The sequence below is a fragment of the Aphis gossypii genome, chromosome X (assembly GCF_020184175.1).
Source record: "Aphis gossypii isolate Hap1 chromosome X, ASM2018417v2, whole genome shotgun sequence".
NCBI classification, from domain to species: Eukaryota; Metazoa; Arthropoda; class Insecta; order Hemiptera; family Aphididae; genus Aphis; species Aphis gossypii.
In genome coordinates, this window is record NC_065533.1 from 7,899,530 (window position 1) to 7,920,097 (window position 20,568).

The window sequence follows — 20,568 nt, forward strand, 5'->3', positions numbered from 1 at the left end:
GCGGTTTTCACCAATACCTCGCGCTGCACGTATCGTATCAAGACCTATAAACACATTTTAACATGGCTATACGACTCTATAGTTTAACTAAAAACCAAAAATGTCAAACATATGCCGATATAATATTATAATTAATTAATGCGAGGTAGCCTACAATACAATCTGTGATTCGGATGAGTTGAACGTCCATTTCAAACAATACTGCATAGTGCATACCCGGCCAAAGTGGACAACGGGTCGTACCTACAAACAATCGGCGTCGCATTTCAAACTGCAGTCACTTACTCACTTATTCCTTTGTATACTCTAAGTGATAATATTTATAACGTTTTCGTTATGAGTAGTATAATATAAATTTCAATTGTATACAGCCACTTAATCAACTTAGCAACATAATACACCTACTTAATATAATAATAATAATAATATATTTGATGCAGTTTGTCAGTCTTTAAACTGTTTAAAGCTATGTTTTCATAGGCATACCTACTCAACATTTGTGTATTTATGTGAAAGTGTATTATTAACCCAACCCATTCTTAATGAATATTTAAAATTCTAATATTAACTTCTGTAATTTAATAAAATGTCATATAATTAGATAAAAATATATATTATATATTAGTAATGAAATTAACTATTAATATTTTATAAGTATCTAATTATAATATTATACTCTAGTTTTGTGCGTTTCGTGTGTTTGCTACTTTGCTACGGTGTTCGTTGAAATCACTGAAACGAAGGCGTTTTGCGGTAAATACATCGCATTGTTGTGTATTTTAAAGTGTATGAAAGTTAATAGTATAACATGGTGTCCAACGCTTATAAAAAAAAAATATTAAAAAACGTGAAACAGCGAGTAAATACAAAGACAGAAGCACAGAACTATTAACTATTTTGTTTTTGATCAATATTTATTTTAATTTTAGGAAAATCAGTATAATATATAATATATATTGATATATGTACAATATTATTATCCTAAATCAATTATAATCAATGATAGTCTATTTTATAATGTAAAAAAAAGGTAACTGCACATGAAGTTTAATGTTTTTAAAATAGGATTTAGTATTAGTATAAAACATCTATATTAAATAAAACAAATAAACACAGTTTGAAATGACAAAAAATATATTCTTTATAAAAAATTTAGTTTTCATTCATTGATCATTTTGAAACTTTAACCAATAGATTCAACATTTAATTTTGTTAATTGATCAAATACTTTTATGCACAGTCTATTCATTTAAATTGAGATATTTTTTAAAAACAAAATAATCTATGTTCATAAAATAGCGACAACAATAAAAATGTCTAATTTTGATTTGTTAATAAATAACTCAATTTTGAAACCCATACCATATATATATATATATTTAATTTGTGCTAATAATTAATACATAATAATACAAACTATCATAAATGATTATTTTACTAATAATAATTTAAAGAATGTCAATGATTTGCCACAAATTCTCAAAAAACCTTTCTTTGAGTTAAATACTGCGGTTTCATCATCTGCGCATGCAGAACGCTTATTCAGTGCTGGGGGACAGTAGTTTGAAAAAAGGAGATCATCAATAGCAGGTAAAAATTTTGAAATGACTCTCTTCTTAAAGTTCAATGAACTTAAATAACTTTTTAAATTATTATTATTTTATATTTTATTAAATATATATTATTATTTTGAAAGATATTTTATGAATCACAAACAAATTTTTATGTAAAACTAAAAGTGAAATTTTAATTTGATTTGACTTTATCTAAAAGGAGGAATAATTTTTTATTAAAATATTTATTTTAGTACACTGAATACAATACAACATACAATATAAATAAATAGTAACTAAACTACTAAACTGATTTTTATGATTAATACCTTGTATCAATTTAATAAAATATTTTGTGATTATTTATTAAAAGTTCAAAATACTTAATTACAAACACACACAACACACGAACAATATCTGTATGATAGACTTAGCTAATGTAATTTAATTATTTTCAGCTTTTAGGTACCTATTAATTTTTATTTAGATAACTTGTTTTTTTTTTCTAGAAATATAAAACTAATAAAATACATCCTATATAAGAAATAAAGTACGCTAACAGCTAACAAATAAAAAAAATAACTTTTAACTTATTAAAAAGTTAAAAAAATATATGTATAAACTTTTAACTTGACTGAGTTAACCAAAAATTTTAATAACTTTTAACTTTTTCTTATTGATGCATATTAACTTAACTTAAATGAGTTAAAAAAAATCATTAACTTGCCCAGCCTTGTATAAAACTAAACAAGCTTATTTTACCTACAATAAACAACATTTATACCAAAGTCTAAATTCTGCTTATGAAAACTACAAAAATTAAAAAGGCCAATGACACAATCCATTTCAATGTAATCATGTTTTGCTATTATTATGACAAAATGATATCTATGTATTAATATTTGTATTACATAAAATATTTAATATTAAATAAAATCTTTAATAAAATATATTAATTACTGTTTTATTTTAATAACCATTATAACCAAAAACATTTTTAATGAATATAATATATTAATTTAAAATATTTTATACTATTATATTATAATATTCTGTCTAAAACATTTAATTATTTTACAATATTATACATAAATTATGGTACATTAAAATATATTACAATATTTCATAATTGATAGAACTAAGTATTTGTGTATTAAAAAGATTCATAAGTAAAAAAAAAAAATCATGAATAATATAATGTCATGTGTATTTTTAGTACATAATATGTAAAACTACATAAATTACACTATTAAGTTTTAAAAAAGTATTAATAAATGAAAATTATTATAAGACAAAATGCAAGAAAAGCCAAAAAATGTATTTTTATTGTCGTTGTTGATTATAGGCCTATAATACATTGGCCAAGATAAACTGAACGGGTTATAAGTGTTATCATTTGCTCTTAACTCCAGAATAACATGAAAGATGGCCTAAGCTTTGTGCCAATTCATCAGCTTTCTTATACCTATTAACAAAAAAAAAAATAAATAAATAAATAAATATGATAAAATTATTAGTTATAATTAATTATATTAAATAGATATATTTTAAAAGGATAATAATAGGAATTAATTAAACTAAGTACCATGTTATAGAAATGAATAACAAAAATAGCACTAGTTAACATATTTCAATTATAGTATCTTAAACTGAAGTCTAAAATGAAATAAAACAGTTGTAATGTATTATTATCAACAATAAAAACATAAAAATTTATAATAATGATTATATGTATACATGTAAATATAAACAGAAATAAATTATATCAAATATTGAAGTAATATGTAAAACAATCATCTCACAATTGTTTATTATTAAAGTAATTGAATATAAATATTCCTAAAGCACTAAATTATGTAAATCAAAAGAAATATTATGAGATAAGTACATACTAATAATAAGCAAACAAATATTAAACTGAGAGAAGCAAAAGTTTGTACTAAATAAATATGAAGAGTAAGACAAGTCAAAAATAAAAGTAAACATAGAGGATAATATATATCATTAATAATTTAGAAGTAGCTAAAATAAATAAAATAACTGCTGTAATCAGTAATCAATCTTTTAAATAATATGTTCTAACTTCTATTTATAGTGGAAATCATGCGAAAAGTTAAATTGTTTTAACTTAGGTTTACCAAGACCCTATAGATAGCTAATATATAATGAGACAAACATTTATTTAATAATTACCTAATTATAGCCAATTCATAATGACCTAGTTTATGCAAAGTAAGTCCGAGTTTCCAATGACCATCAGTATTTATAGGATTTAAAAACAAAGCAGATGTAAATGCATTTCTTGCGTTTTCTAGATCAGATTTTTTCAAAAATAAATCACCTAATGATATGAAAACATTTGATGCATCTCCACGTTTATTTAACTGTTGATAAACTCCGAGAAGATTCTTGTACAAATCTTCTCTTTCTGGACACAATTGTATACATTTCTTAAAATAATTTTCAGCTTCATGCAAATTGTTTAGGTTGTGATAATAGACAAGACCTAATTCTAAATTAGCTTCCAAATCATCAGGTAATAATTCCAAACATCTTTTGTAGGTTTCTACAGACTTTAACATGTTATCTAAATAACAATATGCAATTGCTAAATATCTTAAAGCTGCAGCATTTTCTGAATCCAATTTCATAGTTTTTTCAAATGCCTCAACTGCTTTTTGGTACTCAGTTATTTGTAAATAAACCATTCCCAAATTAAACAAAGTTATTTTCAAATTAGGCTTTATTTCTAAAGCTTTATGATAATTTAAAATAGCTTTGTCATATTTCTTAGTCGTATAATATACATCTCCTAAATTACTCAAAGCTTCACAATTATTGGCACTTTTTTGGGCAATTTTAAATTGCTTTTTAGCATTTTCTACTTTGTTTTGTGAGAGAAGGAATTTTCCATAATTGTTTCGTACAGTATATGAATCCGGTTGTAATCTTAAAATCTGGTTATAAACAAATTCAGCCATTGCTATATCATTTGTTTTAACTAATATTTCAGCATAATAAATCCAACAAATATTAAAACTGGTTGACTTCTTTATAGCTTCAAGTATGAAAAATTTTGCGTAATCATACCTAGATTGTTTCCAATAATTACATGCAAGGTTAAGCAATATTTGGAAAGAATTTGGATCCAAAATGTGTGCTATTATCAAGTAACTACGAGATTTTTCATAGTTCCCGCATTTAAAATTTGATTCAGCCAATAGATTTACAACACTTACATCAAAAGGTTTATGATTAAGTAATTCTTTACATATTTGTTGAGTTCTGATAAAATTTCCAATTTGATTTTCTAATTTTGCAGATGTTTGAAGATCATCTAAATATAAAAAGTATAATAAGTATTTATAACATTGACATTTTTAGCATTTAGTTATTTTAGTAATTAATAAATTAATTTATAGCATATAAAATTAAATAGAGTTTTTGTTCTGTAACAAAATGTAATGGAACAGTAGCTTCAAGCTAGCAAACATTCTATTCTAGTCTACAGATTTGTGGAAAACTTATTAAGCATTAAGACTATACTACTGTTCTATTAACAGTACATACTGATTGTGTACATGATTACTAAGCGTTTGCCGCAACCTTGGTCAATTTTTTTTATTTGACAATAATTAATGGCATATCTGGTAAACCAACCAACTATCAACAATAAAGGTCTTAAGTTGGTCGAGTAATCTCAGAGGAAACACCTTGTGTAGTGTCCTGCAGATTAAACAAATTGTTGTTGAGTATAGTTATAGGTTAATGCATTTTAAATACATAATTTTATAGTAAAACTCGAAATATGTAGAAAACAATAAATTTAGTAAGATAAGAAGTAAGAAAAATATTATGTATAAATAATAATAATCTAAACGAAACTCGAAAAAATAAATTAATACATAATAATTTTATATCTGATTATAAGACATATAAATCTTTATAAATTGCATTATAAGCTAGATCAGTATGATTAATAAAGCACAACCAGGGCCATGTTTAGAGAAGAGGACAAGTGTACAAGAATGAACGCCAAACATTTAACATAGTAAATTTCCATTTAGTAGAATCAATTTTTTGGTTTTCATCTAATATTAGAAATAATAATTGTCCTAATATTAATGTTTAAGATAAGACAATTATTTATACTTAAAATGTGCATTTTTTTTTTTTTTTTTTAAATATTATGAGAATATAGAATATTACAAATTGAAAATACTCATAATATCTAGCTTAAAAATATCGAAAAAAAAACTATTACTTAAACATGGATAATATTTTAAATTTTTAGCTTTGATAATAGATGAATTCACTATAACACTAAAGCTAACAACACAAAATCAATTCTACTAAACAAACATTTGTTAAACTTTATATTTTGATTTTTTTCAGGTCAACATATTAAGCTCTTTTACTGGGCATTGTATACTGTATAGTATAAAAACTTATAATATTATTGATAAAAACTTACCAAGGTGTTTATCATACATCTAAAAAAAAAAAACAAACAAATTATTAAAATATAATTTAAAACATGTTGTTTGGTATTAATTCTTACCTCGAAAGCTCTATAAAGCAGTGTTAAAGAATTACCACTCAATTTTATTAAGCTAGCTTTTTCTAAGGTTGCTTGTGCCAAATGTCGTACTTTTGTAAATCTTAATGCTTTAAACTGGTTGGAGATATTTTCAAATCTTAAAAAAATAAAAACAATTCATTTTAAAGACAATAATTGAATGATACATGTAATACTAGTGTTGCAATACTGAATTTGGAAGTAATAATAAATAATCACAATTAAAAACTACATTGAACTGATGAAGCACATTTTTTGAGGACCCAATAAGTGTTAGCTACGCTCCTTTATTATTGTCATCATTCGTTATTCTTCCCATTATTTTATTGAGAAAAATTATGAATAAAGATATTTTTTCATCAGTTTGATCAGTTTTGATTATATATTGTGTCTTGTGCATAAACTAAAAACTATAATCTCATACATTTTATTATTTTAATTTATTATATATTTATATTATATTTTATTCTAGTTTGTTCAAATTTTTATCGCTGATTGCTATTTATTCTTATAAAATATAAAATCAAAATGTAACTCCAAATTCAATATAAATATAAAATATACACTAACATTTGAACAAGAGTGAAATGCACAAAATATGAAAAAAATTATTAAAAATTCATAGTTCTCCAAATACATTTTTGTATTACCTAGCTTTGTTTTGAATAATTACTGGAAAACATGCTAACTTGTATGAGTCCTTTACCTCAGTGATTACAATATACAAGTTAACTAATAGGTACCACATTAAATACGGTTCATAATATCCATTATATTGTAATATAAACCATATAAAGTTAGTACTAGATAATAATGAGTAATAACAACTCTTATAGGGCAAAAAAACCAACAATAATGGAAGGAGAACTGAGAAGAGATTACCTATTACCTCTTTCTGTCTGGCAGCAGTGTATTATAAATATAGAATATTTAAACATTATTAAACTGATATAATAGATCATGAATCATTATTCCATTAAAAAAAAAAACAATATGCAATACACAGTTAAAATCTAGTAGGTTTTGGTATATCAAATAAATATAAATCAACAGTTTATATTTCGAATAAGACTTAAATAAATACTTATGCATTATACTATTCATGTATACAGGTACTTAGATTTAAAAAAAAAATAATCTAGATATTAGTATACAATAATATTATTAACTGTAAATTATTTACTTTATAGGATCGTTTTCTGACAAGATTTCCGTAATGACAGATATTGGTGCATCACTTTCTGAATATTTTGAATAAAACATGTCCTATAAATAATATAAATATTACAATTAATATTGTTAGTTTTACTAGTTTATCAAAAATTAAGGCATTGGTAAAGCGATCTACAGGGTCCACCGTAATCTACTATTTATCTATTAAATATAGTAATTAAATTTTTTTAATTGAATTACATTTTCATTTTTGTTTTGATAGATAGGTGTATTATATACTGTTTCAACTACCTACCTAAACCTAAGTACAAAACTACAATTTGATACTCTTGAATAATCATCTGCAATTGCACATCATCAAATCTCACATTAAAAGAACTTTAATCTTTTTTTTTGCTTTCCAAGCTCTCTTGACTTACTAGATTTTTAAGTTGGTTCTAAAAACTTTACCAATGCCAAAATTAAATTGAAATTTTCTTAATCAAAATCTTATAGTGATGTTTTTCAAACAAAAACTTTTAGACAATTATCTCATTCAATATTTTAATAAGACACACACAAATGTAAAATGTCAAATTTTTGTTCAGCGGCTCACATTTAACTTTATTAATTTGCTGTAACTCACTTGTAATACTAATTGTAATTTTACTCATCAATATGATGTAGATGATAGTAAGAAAATCCCAGAAATTACTCATTTATATTTATTAATAGTTAATACACAACTTACAGATGGTAATGTATCCATAGTTCAAACACGTATGAATTTTCAAATAAACACAACAAGTGATCCACACAAGCGTATGACCAGAATTTTGATAATGGACTTCCTGTAAATAAACAAAATATTTATTGTAATATATTACAGTGAATATGGTATAGACACATATAATTTTATATTATGATTTACACTGTCTTATAGACAATAAATAATTTAGAAAAGATAAGAGGACAATAGGTACAAAGTATTTAACAATTTACATAAAGGACAATCTAAAAAAATTATTCAGGTTATATTCTTTGACAAATGACAATACTTCTATGTAACCATTTATAAAATTAGGGATGTAGAAAAATAGCTATAAAAACTAAAATCTGCAAATATTTTTTAATAGATAGTTAATTATAGTTATTGAAACTTAGACGATAATTAAATGTTTTAAAATTTAAAATGACTCATTTATTTTAAAAATTAATATTTAAATAATTAATACAAATTTCTTTCTTAACAATATTTAAAGAAGTTAGGATTAAACTTACAGTTGTAAATGATTCATTCTATACTAGAAAATCTTAAAAAATTAAAATGGCCAAAGCAGTTTTCCTAATAAATTTCATAGTGTTTAATAATTGTTAAGATAAATTAAAAAACTCTTAAATGAACGCTATAGATTTTATTTTTATTGTTTGTATTGTTTTTCATTTAAATTTTTTATACTAGTTTTTAAACTTTTAGTTTGCAAATAAAAGATTGAAAATTGATTGTTGAACAGAAAGTACAGTTGCCATTAGTTAATAATAAATAAATAAAAATGAATAGTTTAAATTATTAGGTAAGTATATACACAATTATTAAGATAGGTGATAGATAGGGATAATAGGTGTTTAATGTTAAATAGCAATTTAAATCAAGTGAATATAATAAGTGACAAAATTCAAAGAGATGTTTAGTATAGGTTAACTGTAATTTATAATACAACACTAAAATTTAAAGCTTACAAAAGTATATATATTTACTTCAATAAACAATACATTTTGTAATAATATGCAATAAAAATTATTGCCATTAGCCTGAATCTATTATGATTTGTTCAGATAACCGACAAGAATCCTAAAATATTAAACGAAAAAAAAAATTACAATATACATAATTGCATTAAAATCTGTGCTTATTTGTAATAGTTATTTATATAACACAAAATTGTAATTATCAACACATGTCTCATTTTTTTACCAATATTGAGACCTAGAAGGCTAGAACAATAAGATAGTAAACAGAATGTTATATCTGCATGTGCTATTTCAGTTTTAATAACATACATCATATCAAATTTATGTTCGGCAGAATCCATATTATGATGTTTGTTTTAATATTAGTCAATTAACTTATTGTCAAACATATAGATAAGAATATTAATGAGCGAATCATGTAGGCTATTTTTAATATTTAAATTTTGAAGAGAGTTAAAATAGCATTTTAAAGATTTAATTTTTCACACAGCTATAACTCATTTTAAAATGAAAATATAAATGTGAATTCTTAGAAAAAATTGAAAAGATTTTATATATAAATATATATATATATGTATTAATTTGTTGAGCGAGTGGGGATTTTTAAATGAAGTTAGTATTGGTTGGTTAGAAATTATAATATTTCTCAGTACCACTAGAAATTGCGGTCAATTTAAGTCACTATTTGTAATGTTTGTTGGAAATACCTAATAGGTAGGTATTGATAGGTAATAATATAAAACTAATTAATATGATAAAAATATTAAAGTTCATACTTACAAAAGATATATCTGCTTAGAAGTATAGTGGTAGTAGTAAACGACAGACGAGAACGCAATAACGTACAACACAAGCCGCAGGAAATCCGCACTACGCTACTAGAGAAGTAAAAAGCTTACAATGCAAGAGAGTCTCTAGTACAGTATACAGATACTTTGTATTGACCGGCTGACAACCGACCAGTCCAGTAGGTATGTTGAAAGTATTAAGTATTTAGTCCTCATGAAGTAAACAAAATTGTATAACTGTACTTAAACAAAAATTAAACACGAAAATTTCATCAGTTATGAAACGACAAACAAGTAAACGAGACTGTGCACTGTGTAGTGTAGTGTGTCGTGAATAACGCGCGTCGCGCAGACAGCCGACAACTTTTTCGATGGAGTAAAGCGCTGTGGGTTTGCTCACTCAAACAACCAATGGAACAAGGCCATTGGCCCGTATGGTAGGAGCCGGGTGTTCCGCCCATAAACATAATTTAAAAGCGTTGCCAACCATTTCATATTTTCATACAAAATTCAGTATACATTTTATTTGTTATAATATACATTATTATACATATAATATATATTTATGTATATATATATACTATATACTATATAATCGTATAATACAATACAGGCATAAACAACATTAAAAGTCATATTAAATTCATATTAAATTATATTACAGTATAGAATTATACTATTTTTTTTTTTTTTTAGAACATAAAACGACGTTCACGTAATATTCGTACAGCGTTTTCTCGCTATTGTAATATTATAGAGAGCAGCACCTTATGGACGCTACCAAAATTTCGGTGCTGGAGTGCGGACACTTATAAATCGGCAGAATTCGCCGCCGCCGCCGCCGCAGCTGCTATAATATAGAATTATACCTACGCGGTGCTTACGGCGTAGGCACTCAGTACAAACTGATATTGATTAAATATGTCTACAGTCTAATATCTAACACCTTTGTAATTTGTATTATAAAATAGATTGTCAAATTAAAAGAGTTCACACGAGTATATTTGGTCTGTCGATTTTGTTCAATATAGAACGCATTAAACGCGTTGACGTTCTTTTTATTTGTAGATATTTGGTTAAATAAATTTGTTTGGACAATTATTCGTTTTCATAACTACGATAGGTACATTTATATTCATTGTGATCATTGTATGTCAATTTATGTATAGTAGATATAGGTATAGTGTTATAAGTTTGTATTAACGAATTAATAATTAATATATAAGTATAAAATCACTACGATAAAACTGTAACGATGTTTTATTTTTGAACAATTGAACCCGATTTAATACCACATACCTATATATATACGGTACCTACATAAAAATTTACCTATACCGATACACGAAAAATTAACGTACATATTATATACTTTATACGATCTTATTTTTAATGTGGCGAGTTTCAACCTCGTCGAATATAATCGAGTGTATAATAATAACTACTACGTATGTCTATATATATATATATGATTAAATAATATTTTTTGGATGTACGTTGGTCGCTACAAGGAATTCTATTTGTGTGCGCCATCACTCTGTCGGTGTAACATTGGGTGCGTATTGTTATTATCGTGAGAACTGTCAGTGCATTATATTCGAAAACGGATCCACATTTCACGATGGGCCTGAGGTTCGTGTGTGTAGCGCGTTGTTCATTCGTATTTATTATATTAGGGTGGAATATACACTGTAGCTACACTGTACTGCTTTACTGTACGTGCAGCGTGAGTATACTATACTCACCCTCAAAACCGACCCGTGTGTTTTCGACGATAATTCAAAAGACGGCATTTTATTGTCGCCGCACACCCTTCGACGAAAAGACGCGTATATATAGGAAAAACTGGTCGCCGCCACCGAACGCCTCGTGTAGCCCAAGGCCAAATCCGTCTATACGCCGTTTCCAGCTGCGGCACCGTCTTTTTGTCCGTACATTTTCGACCCTCGTTCGATGCGTATAATATAATTTATATACTGTGTGTATATATATTTATATATAGAGCAGTGGTTTTCAAACTTTTATTATACACGGCACACCGTAAACTTAAAAAAATTTTCACGGCACACTGACTTCTTTTTAGATGAACAAAATTGTTTTGAATTAATTAATAATTTACTTTGTTATATCACAATTCAATGCAATCGGTAATTTATGGTAATTTACGGCACCCAGTTTGATAACCACTGTTATAGAGTATAGACACACGAAAAAAACGACCCGACGCGCTTCACGCTATACTGCAGATATACGTTTTAATAATATTATTTTGTACTACCTACGCCTATATAGGTATATTTATTAAAACGTATAAGCGTATTAATATAAAAACAAAATAAAGATATTAAATAAATTACTATGATAATATTTGGCAATAGTGTGATACTAAATTGTGCCGATGGATCGTCGTTTGATTGTACAGTTACCAAGTTATAAGAAGTATAGGTACATGGATTTAAATGCTCAATAAAATATATACTTATATATATACATAAATGTTCTTCAAAAAGGTAAATAATATCGTTGAAAATACGGGAGCATATACTATACTTGCGTCCGAAATTAATATCAGTAGGTTAGTTGCGTCCTCCAAAAAAAAAGATTCAAAAAGGGTCATAGCCTAACATAATATTCGAATTAGTCGCGAAATCGTGTACACGATTTCATAGTATATTTTTAAATTTACCTTTTCACTTCAATAATGTTATCGACATTTCAAACTTATCGGTATTCAAAATATAAATATATCTAATATAGTACCTAATCCAATGATTCGAGTCTTGAACTTCGATTTAAATAAAAAAAAGTGGGAAAGCATTTTACAATCGAATTTTGTGAATCAAGACGAATTCAAATATGTTTAAAGAAGTTTTTCCGAAAATTACGATAATCAATCGGCACGAAAATCGTTCTATTTTGTCAGAAAACACTCGATCGATACCTTAACGGGCAAAATGTATTTTTTATTTTTTTTTACTCTTCGCACACGTTATCGATTGAAATGTGCCTTCTTAGAATTTATATAAACTTATTTTAAATTAGAATAGGTTTTTCTAAATGAAATACCTATCATGAAATTATTTATTAATGCTTCTTTGCAATTCATTTCATAATTATTATTGTTATTATGCAAGTTATTCGAGGTACTGTAAAATTCAAAATGAAGCTGTTAAGTTGATTTAATAGTAAAAAAAAGGGTAAGGACTCAATTGTTAATCTGCATGTATGATAGTAGAACCTCAAGAATAGGTACTCTCTGTTCTTCCTATACTCAATGTCCAGCCACATAGTTACACCATAATTCTTGGTATAAAAAAGGAACACAGAAATAATTTGTGATGATCTAGGTTTTATCTTCTTTATTGTTCTAGGGTTTTATGTATCATAAGAATAAAACCACCGAAAATAAAATTTGAGATTAAAATATATTAAAAAAACCTATTAAAAAATATTCCACAATGACATTACCTTGTACTATCCACTTGACCACCCTTTTTACTTAATTGTATTTTAAAAACTTAAATTGTGAATGTTATCCATTAAAGTAATAATAATTATTAAAGCGCGATTGATATATACGCCAAGTCAGCACAACATTTATTTTATGACATTATCATTTAAAAAATTAAACTTTTTAGTACATAGTTTTGCATATTTTTACATATTTCTATTTAAAAGTCTCATTTTAAAATTTGAACTGTATATTTTACCATTTAGACTAGTTTTAGTGCACATTACGATGTTTTTATTATTGTTTTTATATTTTTTATATTTATTTTCTAAATGTACTATTGTAATAGTTTTATAATATAAGAAAAAATATTACATTTTAATTAATAATATCAAAATAAATTATTATGTATAATACAATATAATATAATACTTGTAAGTACTAAGTATGAACGCTTTTCCCAAATATATATAGCGTCAGGGATTAGATCAATAATCAGAGAAATAAAATACGTAAACCAAGATAAGAAAATATCGGTTACGAGTTACGACCATAGTTAAATATTGATATTATTTCAGTGATTTCACTAATGTTCAAAAAAACAATTCACAATATAATTATTAAGTATACAATTTACAAAGTTTAGATGACTATCACGAATATTCGTGATAACTGATAATGATAATAACAGTTTTATGTATAATGATAAATCTATGTAAAAATATTTTTTATTTTTTATACCTAAATATTTTAAATGACTCTTATCACCAAAAATATATACTTTAAACCGTTATCAAATCGTCATTCGCCAATTCAAGTAAAAACTAAAAATTATGAACAACGCATGTGAAGACGTTAATGGTTGTTGGGAAGTATAGGTGAAATAAATTAATGGTAATAATATTTTAAAATGTACATTTATTGTTTAGTTTACTTCTGACAAATTCTATTATTCAATAACCGTCGAGGATTTAAGGATTATAGGACTATAGAACATTGTACTCAGAGCGTCCGGCTAAATAGATGCCAACAACACTTACAGAGAGACCCAGCAATTACAGTCATATCCGCGAAAACACTGTCAAATGTAGAGTAATATTTTCACGCAGGTTTTGTTATGAAAAAATAAAGAAAGTCGAAACTGAATCAGCAATTAGGTACAAGAATGCTTTTAAATTAACAACACTATCAAGGAATATAATCTGTATTATTAGCTATTGAATAAACTGTAAAGACGTTGGTAAACATAAATTAATCATATTCATTTTTTAATAGGGAAGAGAAACAGCTGAGTAATTCCAAAATATCACCGATAGCAGTGAAGCAGAAATCGAGGAAATAACTGAATGAGCAGAACCCAACAACAAATACACAGGCAAAACAAGCAAACCTAACAAAAGGCAATAAGGAAAATATTGTTTTTTTTTCATTCTACATAAATCATAAAATAAGCTATAACATATTCATAATATAACTTAATACTTAAAATGTCCTTATTCGAATTTTGAAAGAAATAAAATACTAAAAAAAGTCAAGTTGTATACGAAACGATTGAAACTAAAACCTTTGCATTGAGCATTAAATGTTGTGCAAATATAATATAACTTGTTATTAAAAATATTTAAAAGTAATTTAAAAATATTAAAACCTTTTTTAAAATGTTAATATGTATGTAAATATACCACTACCTATTTAATTTTGCTAATAAAATACTCAGTTGTTATTACAATCATTTGATAATAAAACCATTGCATTAAGCATTAAATATTGATTAATTATTATATAATTTATTAAATTAAATGTTCATAAAAAATTTAAAAATTTTTAAAACTTTTTTAAATTGTTAATCCGCATGTAAATATACCATTATCATTTGAAATTTTAAAATTAAAAACTCAGTTTTCATTTTCATCACTTGAAAATAAAGCCATTGTATTAAGCATTAAATGTTGTGTAAATATAATATAACTTGTTGTTAAAAATGTTTATAAGTAATTTAAAAATATTAAAACCTTTTTTAATTGTTAATATGTATGTAAATATACCACTATCATTTTAATTTTGCAAATTAAATACTCAGTTTTCATTTTCATCCTTTGAAATTCAAGCCATTGTTTTAAGCATTAAATTTTGTGTAAATATAATATAATATATTGTTGAATTTAATGTTTATAAGAAATTTAAAAAAATGTAAAATCTAAATTTAAATTTTTAATACACATGTAAATATACCATTATCATTTGAAATTTTAAAATTAAAAACTCAGTTTTCATTTTCATCACTTGAAACTAAAGCCATTGTTTTAAGCATTAAATTTTGTGTAAATATAATATAATTTGTTGAATTAAATGTTTATAAGAAATTTAAAAAAATTAAAAATCTAATTTTAAATAGTTAATACATAGTATGTAAATTTACTATTATTATTTTAATTTTGCCTATAAAATACTCAGTTTTCATTTCAAGCATTTGAAACTTAAACCAAAACTTAAATATTAAAGGTTGTCTTATGGACATATTGAATATAATATTATAAGAATTTAAAAAAATTTAAAATCCTATTTAATATTGTTTAGATGTATGTAAACATACCATATCCATTATAATTTTTTTAATAAAATACTCAGTTTTCATTTCAATCATTTGATAACAAAACCATTGCATTAAGCATTAAATATGGATTAATTATTATATGATTTATTGAATTCAATGTTCATAAGAAAATTTAAAAATTTTTAAAACCTTTTTTAAATTGTTAATCCGCTTGTAAATATACCATTATCATTTGAATTTTTAAAATAAAAACTCAGTTTTCATTTTCATCACTTGAAACTAAAGCCATTGTATTATGCTTTAAATGTTGTGTAAATATAATATAACTTGTTGTTTAAAATGTTTCTAAGTAAGTTAAAAATATTAAAACCTTTTTTAAATTGTTAATATGTATGTAAATATACCACTATCATTTTAATTTTGCAAATTAAATACTCAGTTTTCATTTTCATCCTTTGAAATTCAAGCCATTGTTTTAAGCATTAAATTTTGTGTAAATATAATATATATTGTTGAATTTAATGTTTATAAGAAATTTAAAAAAATGTAAAATCTAAATTTAAATTTTTAATACGTATGTAAATATACCATTATCATTTGAAATTTTAAAATTAAAAACTCAGTTTTCATTTTCATCACTTGAATCTAAAGCCATTGTATTAAGCATTAAATGTTGTGCAAATATAATATAACTTTTTATTAAAAATATTTATAAGTAATTTAAAAATATTAAAACCTTTTTTAAATTTTTAATACGTATGTAAATATAACACTGCCATTTTAATTTTGCTAATAAAATACTCAGTTTTCGTTTCAATCGTTTGATAACAAAACCAATGCATTAAGCATTAAATGTTGATTAATTATAATATAATTTGTTGAATTAAATGTTTATAAGAAATTTAAAAATTTTAAATCTTTTTTAAATTGTTAATCCGCATGTAAATATACCATTATCATTTGAATTTTTAAATTTAAAAACTCAGTTTTCATTTTCATCACTTGAAACTAAAGCCATTGTTTTAAGCATTAAATTTTGTGTAAATATAATATAATTTGTTGAATTAAATGTTTATAAGAAATTAAAAAAAATTAAAAATCTAATTTTAAATAGTTAATACATAGTATGTAAATTTACTATTATTATTTTAATTTTGCCTATAAAATACTCAGTTTTTATTTCAAGCATTTGAAACTTAAACCAAAACTTAAATATTAAAGGTTGTCTTATGGACATATTGAATATAATATTATAAGAATTTAAAAAAATTTAAAATCCTATTTAATATTGTTTAGATGTATGTAAACATACCATATCCATTATAATTTTTTTAATAAAATACTCAGTTTTCATTTCAATCATTTGATAACAAAACCATTGCATTAAGCATTAAATATTGATTAATTATTATATGATTTATTGAATTCAATGTTCATAAGAAAATTTAAAAATTTTTAAAGCCTTTTTTAAATTGTTAATCCGCTTGTAAATATACCATTATCATTTGAATTTTTAAAATAAAAACTCAGTTTTCATTTTCATCACTTGAAACTAAAGCCATTGTATTATGCTTTAAATGTTGTGTAAATATAATATAACTTGTTGTTTAAAATGTTTCTAAGTAAGTTAAAAATATTAAAACCTTTTTTAAATTGTTAATATGTATGTAAATAATATACCACTATCATTTTAATTTTGCAAATTAAAAACTCAGTTTTCATTTTCATCCTTTGAAACCCAAGCCATTGTATTAAGCATTAAATGTTGTGCAAATATAATAAAATTTATTATATTCGCTTTTTCATATTATTTGTTTTGTCAGTTGTTACTTAATAATCTTTATTCTATAGCATATATAATATATAGTACTTATATGTTATTGTTTAATATAGTGTAAGTTTATGCAGTTTTGAATAGTAGTGTATTTGATTATAAACCAATCCCTTTTTTTTTTTGTGAAAGTAGGGTCGTACATATAATATCACCGCTTTCATACGATCTAATCGTATACATAGTTTGTCTAAATGTCTAATGCACTACTTAAATATAGTATGCAAGTATCATGTACTTATAGTATTTTTTTCCGTTAAACTAAGTAGCTCTTGTAAATTAAAACAAATTGATTAATTTATATAATCATTTTTAAACTTTAGAATTAACCATAGGTAGTTATAGTTAAGATAGTAACCCAATATTTTAATTAATTAGATTATAGGTGATATTATAAATTTTAATTCTACTAACAAAATCCTTTATTTTGTTGATTCATAATATATATAAATTTTTTTTTGTTTTGATGGTACGTACTTGTCATTTTTTGCAGTCGAATATAATTCAGGTATGTTTTTCTTTATTTTTATCCAAATTGATGAAAACCTGAACTCCCCACTCTCGTACTTTGTATACACACGAACATTATTAACTCTTGTAGTTTCAACCAAGTAACCCAGCAAGTGTTGCGCAGACGTAGATTATGGGTATCATATTATGTTTCGTATTTAATAAGTAATAAAATAACTCCATCGAATATACGGTCACAATGAAATACGATGACCCATCATGCACAGAATAATAATGTAGTATTGTATATAAGTATATTGTTTTATATACGGGTTTTAGATTCTTTTTCTTTTCTTCGACATTCGGCATTTTAGAAGAACACATTTACCCTTAAAAAGAAAAAAAATATATCTCTTTCATATACCAATATACCTACCTACAATAACAAGAAGACTGATGACGATTATTCATGACGGTCATCCACATTATGACTGCAGCTTTACACGCTTTACCTTACATACAGTCATATATTGTTGTTACGTGTTAATCGTTCATAAAAATATACATGGGAGTGTGAGACTTGCCGACAAAAAGCGACAAAGTGCATCTACGTCCATCTGCAAAATATAGTATATTATTATATGTTATATATAACATTACCTATAATCTATATAAATATTATATAATATATTATATGTTTAGGGACCATCAAAAACAAACATGTGCATTAAAAACTTATTAAAATATACTTGTATTTATGCGATTGTCAACCATCAAAGTATGTGCTTAAGTTTTGGGAAATTGACACACTAATTAAATTAACATCGGTAAAATAATTTATAAACAATTTAGAACATATATAATATATATACATAACGTGACAAAGTATTGTGATTTATTGTCATTAAATTCGACAATATAGTTATTCCAGGATAATAATATGTATTTCCTATTTCGTCACATATACACTTAAACGGTGTCGTGGTTTGGTTGGCATGGAATCGACCAAACTCACCAAAATATGTAAGGTGTAACAAGACTAATGACTATATTTAATAAAATAAAACATAAATAAAGATTTTTATAATGTAGGTACTGCTTCGGTATTAGTTGTACCTATACTTACCACATAAATACCGTACGCATTTAACTAGGATAGGGAACACATCTAATACGTAAAATATACTGAAGGTGTAAAATTTAATTATCATATACCTATGTATTTTCCTTAACCTAGCTGACAGCTGTTGTTTCAAAACGACCATGGAAAGATGATTGTAGTATTTTTTTCGTATTTTATTTACTCGCATTATAATATTGGAAAAAAATACGCGCCGAGACTTTGTTTCGTGTGATTTATTTTGTTGTTGTTTAGCTTATACATCAGATTTTCGTGTGTAAAAATAAAGGGATAATTAAGAAATGGTAACTATCGGTTTTGTCAAAATGTTAATTAAATTGTTTTATATAAATACTTATAGGTAGAAAATATTTCATTATTTTCCTTAACCACACAAGTTGTGTTTACATTAAACCACGATAGCCTGTATAGTATTCCATTGCTTTTGATTATAATCTTAAATCTACCTTATAATGTAGACAACTCCGCGGTAGAATCACTGTCCCACAAAGAGATTAATTTCCTGCACGCCGCTTGAATGTGTTAAATTTGTCTTCATAAAAACGTATTTATTTTAATTTGAAAACTACAATAACGCTTTTATGAAGTTCACAAGGTGTATACGCGAAAGTGTCTAGAAAAAACCAGATTACTTATTTTACATAGGTACATAAGATATGTCTATACAGTGCTCTAATGCTAAATAATTGAGAAGTCAGTAAATCAATTCAATGTGTAGTGTGAATATTTCAGTACAGCTGAAACTTGAAAGTACCATTTTATGGATCTCACTTTTACTAAATGTCATAAACTCATAAACACACAATGTATACTTAATCATAATTCGACTCATCATTATTATATTTATACAGCGATGTGATAAAATTACGAGCGTAATATGTACTACCTACATATGTAGCAATATTCAATAAGCCAGTAAGGCATACACTTACCTACAATAATCAAGTAATAGTTTTATTACTTTAGTTATTACTTAACTTCAATAAAGTGTAAGTAGACTTATAGAATCTTGGCGTCCGAAATATAGACCCGCCGCGGCCGAATATAATAATAATAATAATAATAATTTATAATACATACGTTTATAAACGATTTTTGCATATTATCTTTCGGTTATAACTTATAATGATATATATTAAACCCTGACAGGTTAGGTTAGGACAATGATGATATCTACGGTTAGCATCACAGGACGTGTATTTATTATATAGAAACTTCTTAAAATGGTAGGCACATTTAACTACCTACATTCATACTATGACACCCCGAAACATTAATTTGACAAATAATATATTTTTACAACATTAAACTAAAATT

General features: G+C 24.9%; 1 protein-coding gene across 3 annotated transcripts; it reads right to left on the minus strand.

Annotated features, from left to right (window-relative positions):
• Positions 1 to 2,723: 2,723 nt before the first annotated feature.
• LOC126552745 (uncharacterized) lies at positions 2,724 to 10,202 on the minus strand. 3 transcript variants are annotated; one of them, XM_050207609.1, is made up of 7 exons: positions 9,817 to 10,202; positions 8,036 to 8,135; positions 7,316 to 7,398; positions 6,115 to 6,250; positions 6,028 to 6,046; positions 3,747 to 4,890; positions 2,724 to 3,018 (listed from the first exon to the last, which is right to left on the minus strand). In XM_050207609.1, exons 2-7 carry the CDS (start codon positions 8,051 to 8,053, stop codon positions 2,946 to 2,948), a joined length of 1,473 nt encoding a protein of 490 aa, XP_050063566.1. In that variant the 5' UTR covers positions 8,054 to 8,135; positions 9,817 to 10,202; the 3' UTR covers positions 2,724 to 2,945. The 3 variants fall into 3 exon arrangements, with proteins under 3 accessions (XP_050063566.1, XP_050063567.1, XP_050063568.1); XM_050207610.1 differs by lacking the exon at positions 9,817 to 10,202 and adding an exon at positions 8,566 to 8,649; XM_050207611.1 differs by lacking the exons at positions 8,036 to 8,135; positions 9,817 to 10,202 and adding an exon at positions 6,352 to 6,542 and having other exon boundaries at positions 7,316 to 7,379.
• Positions 10,203 to 20,568: the final 10,366 nt, after the last annotated feature.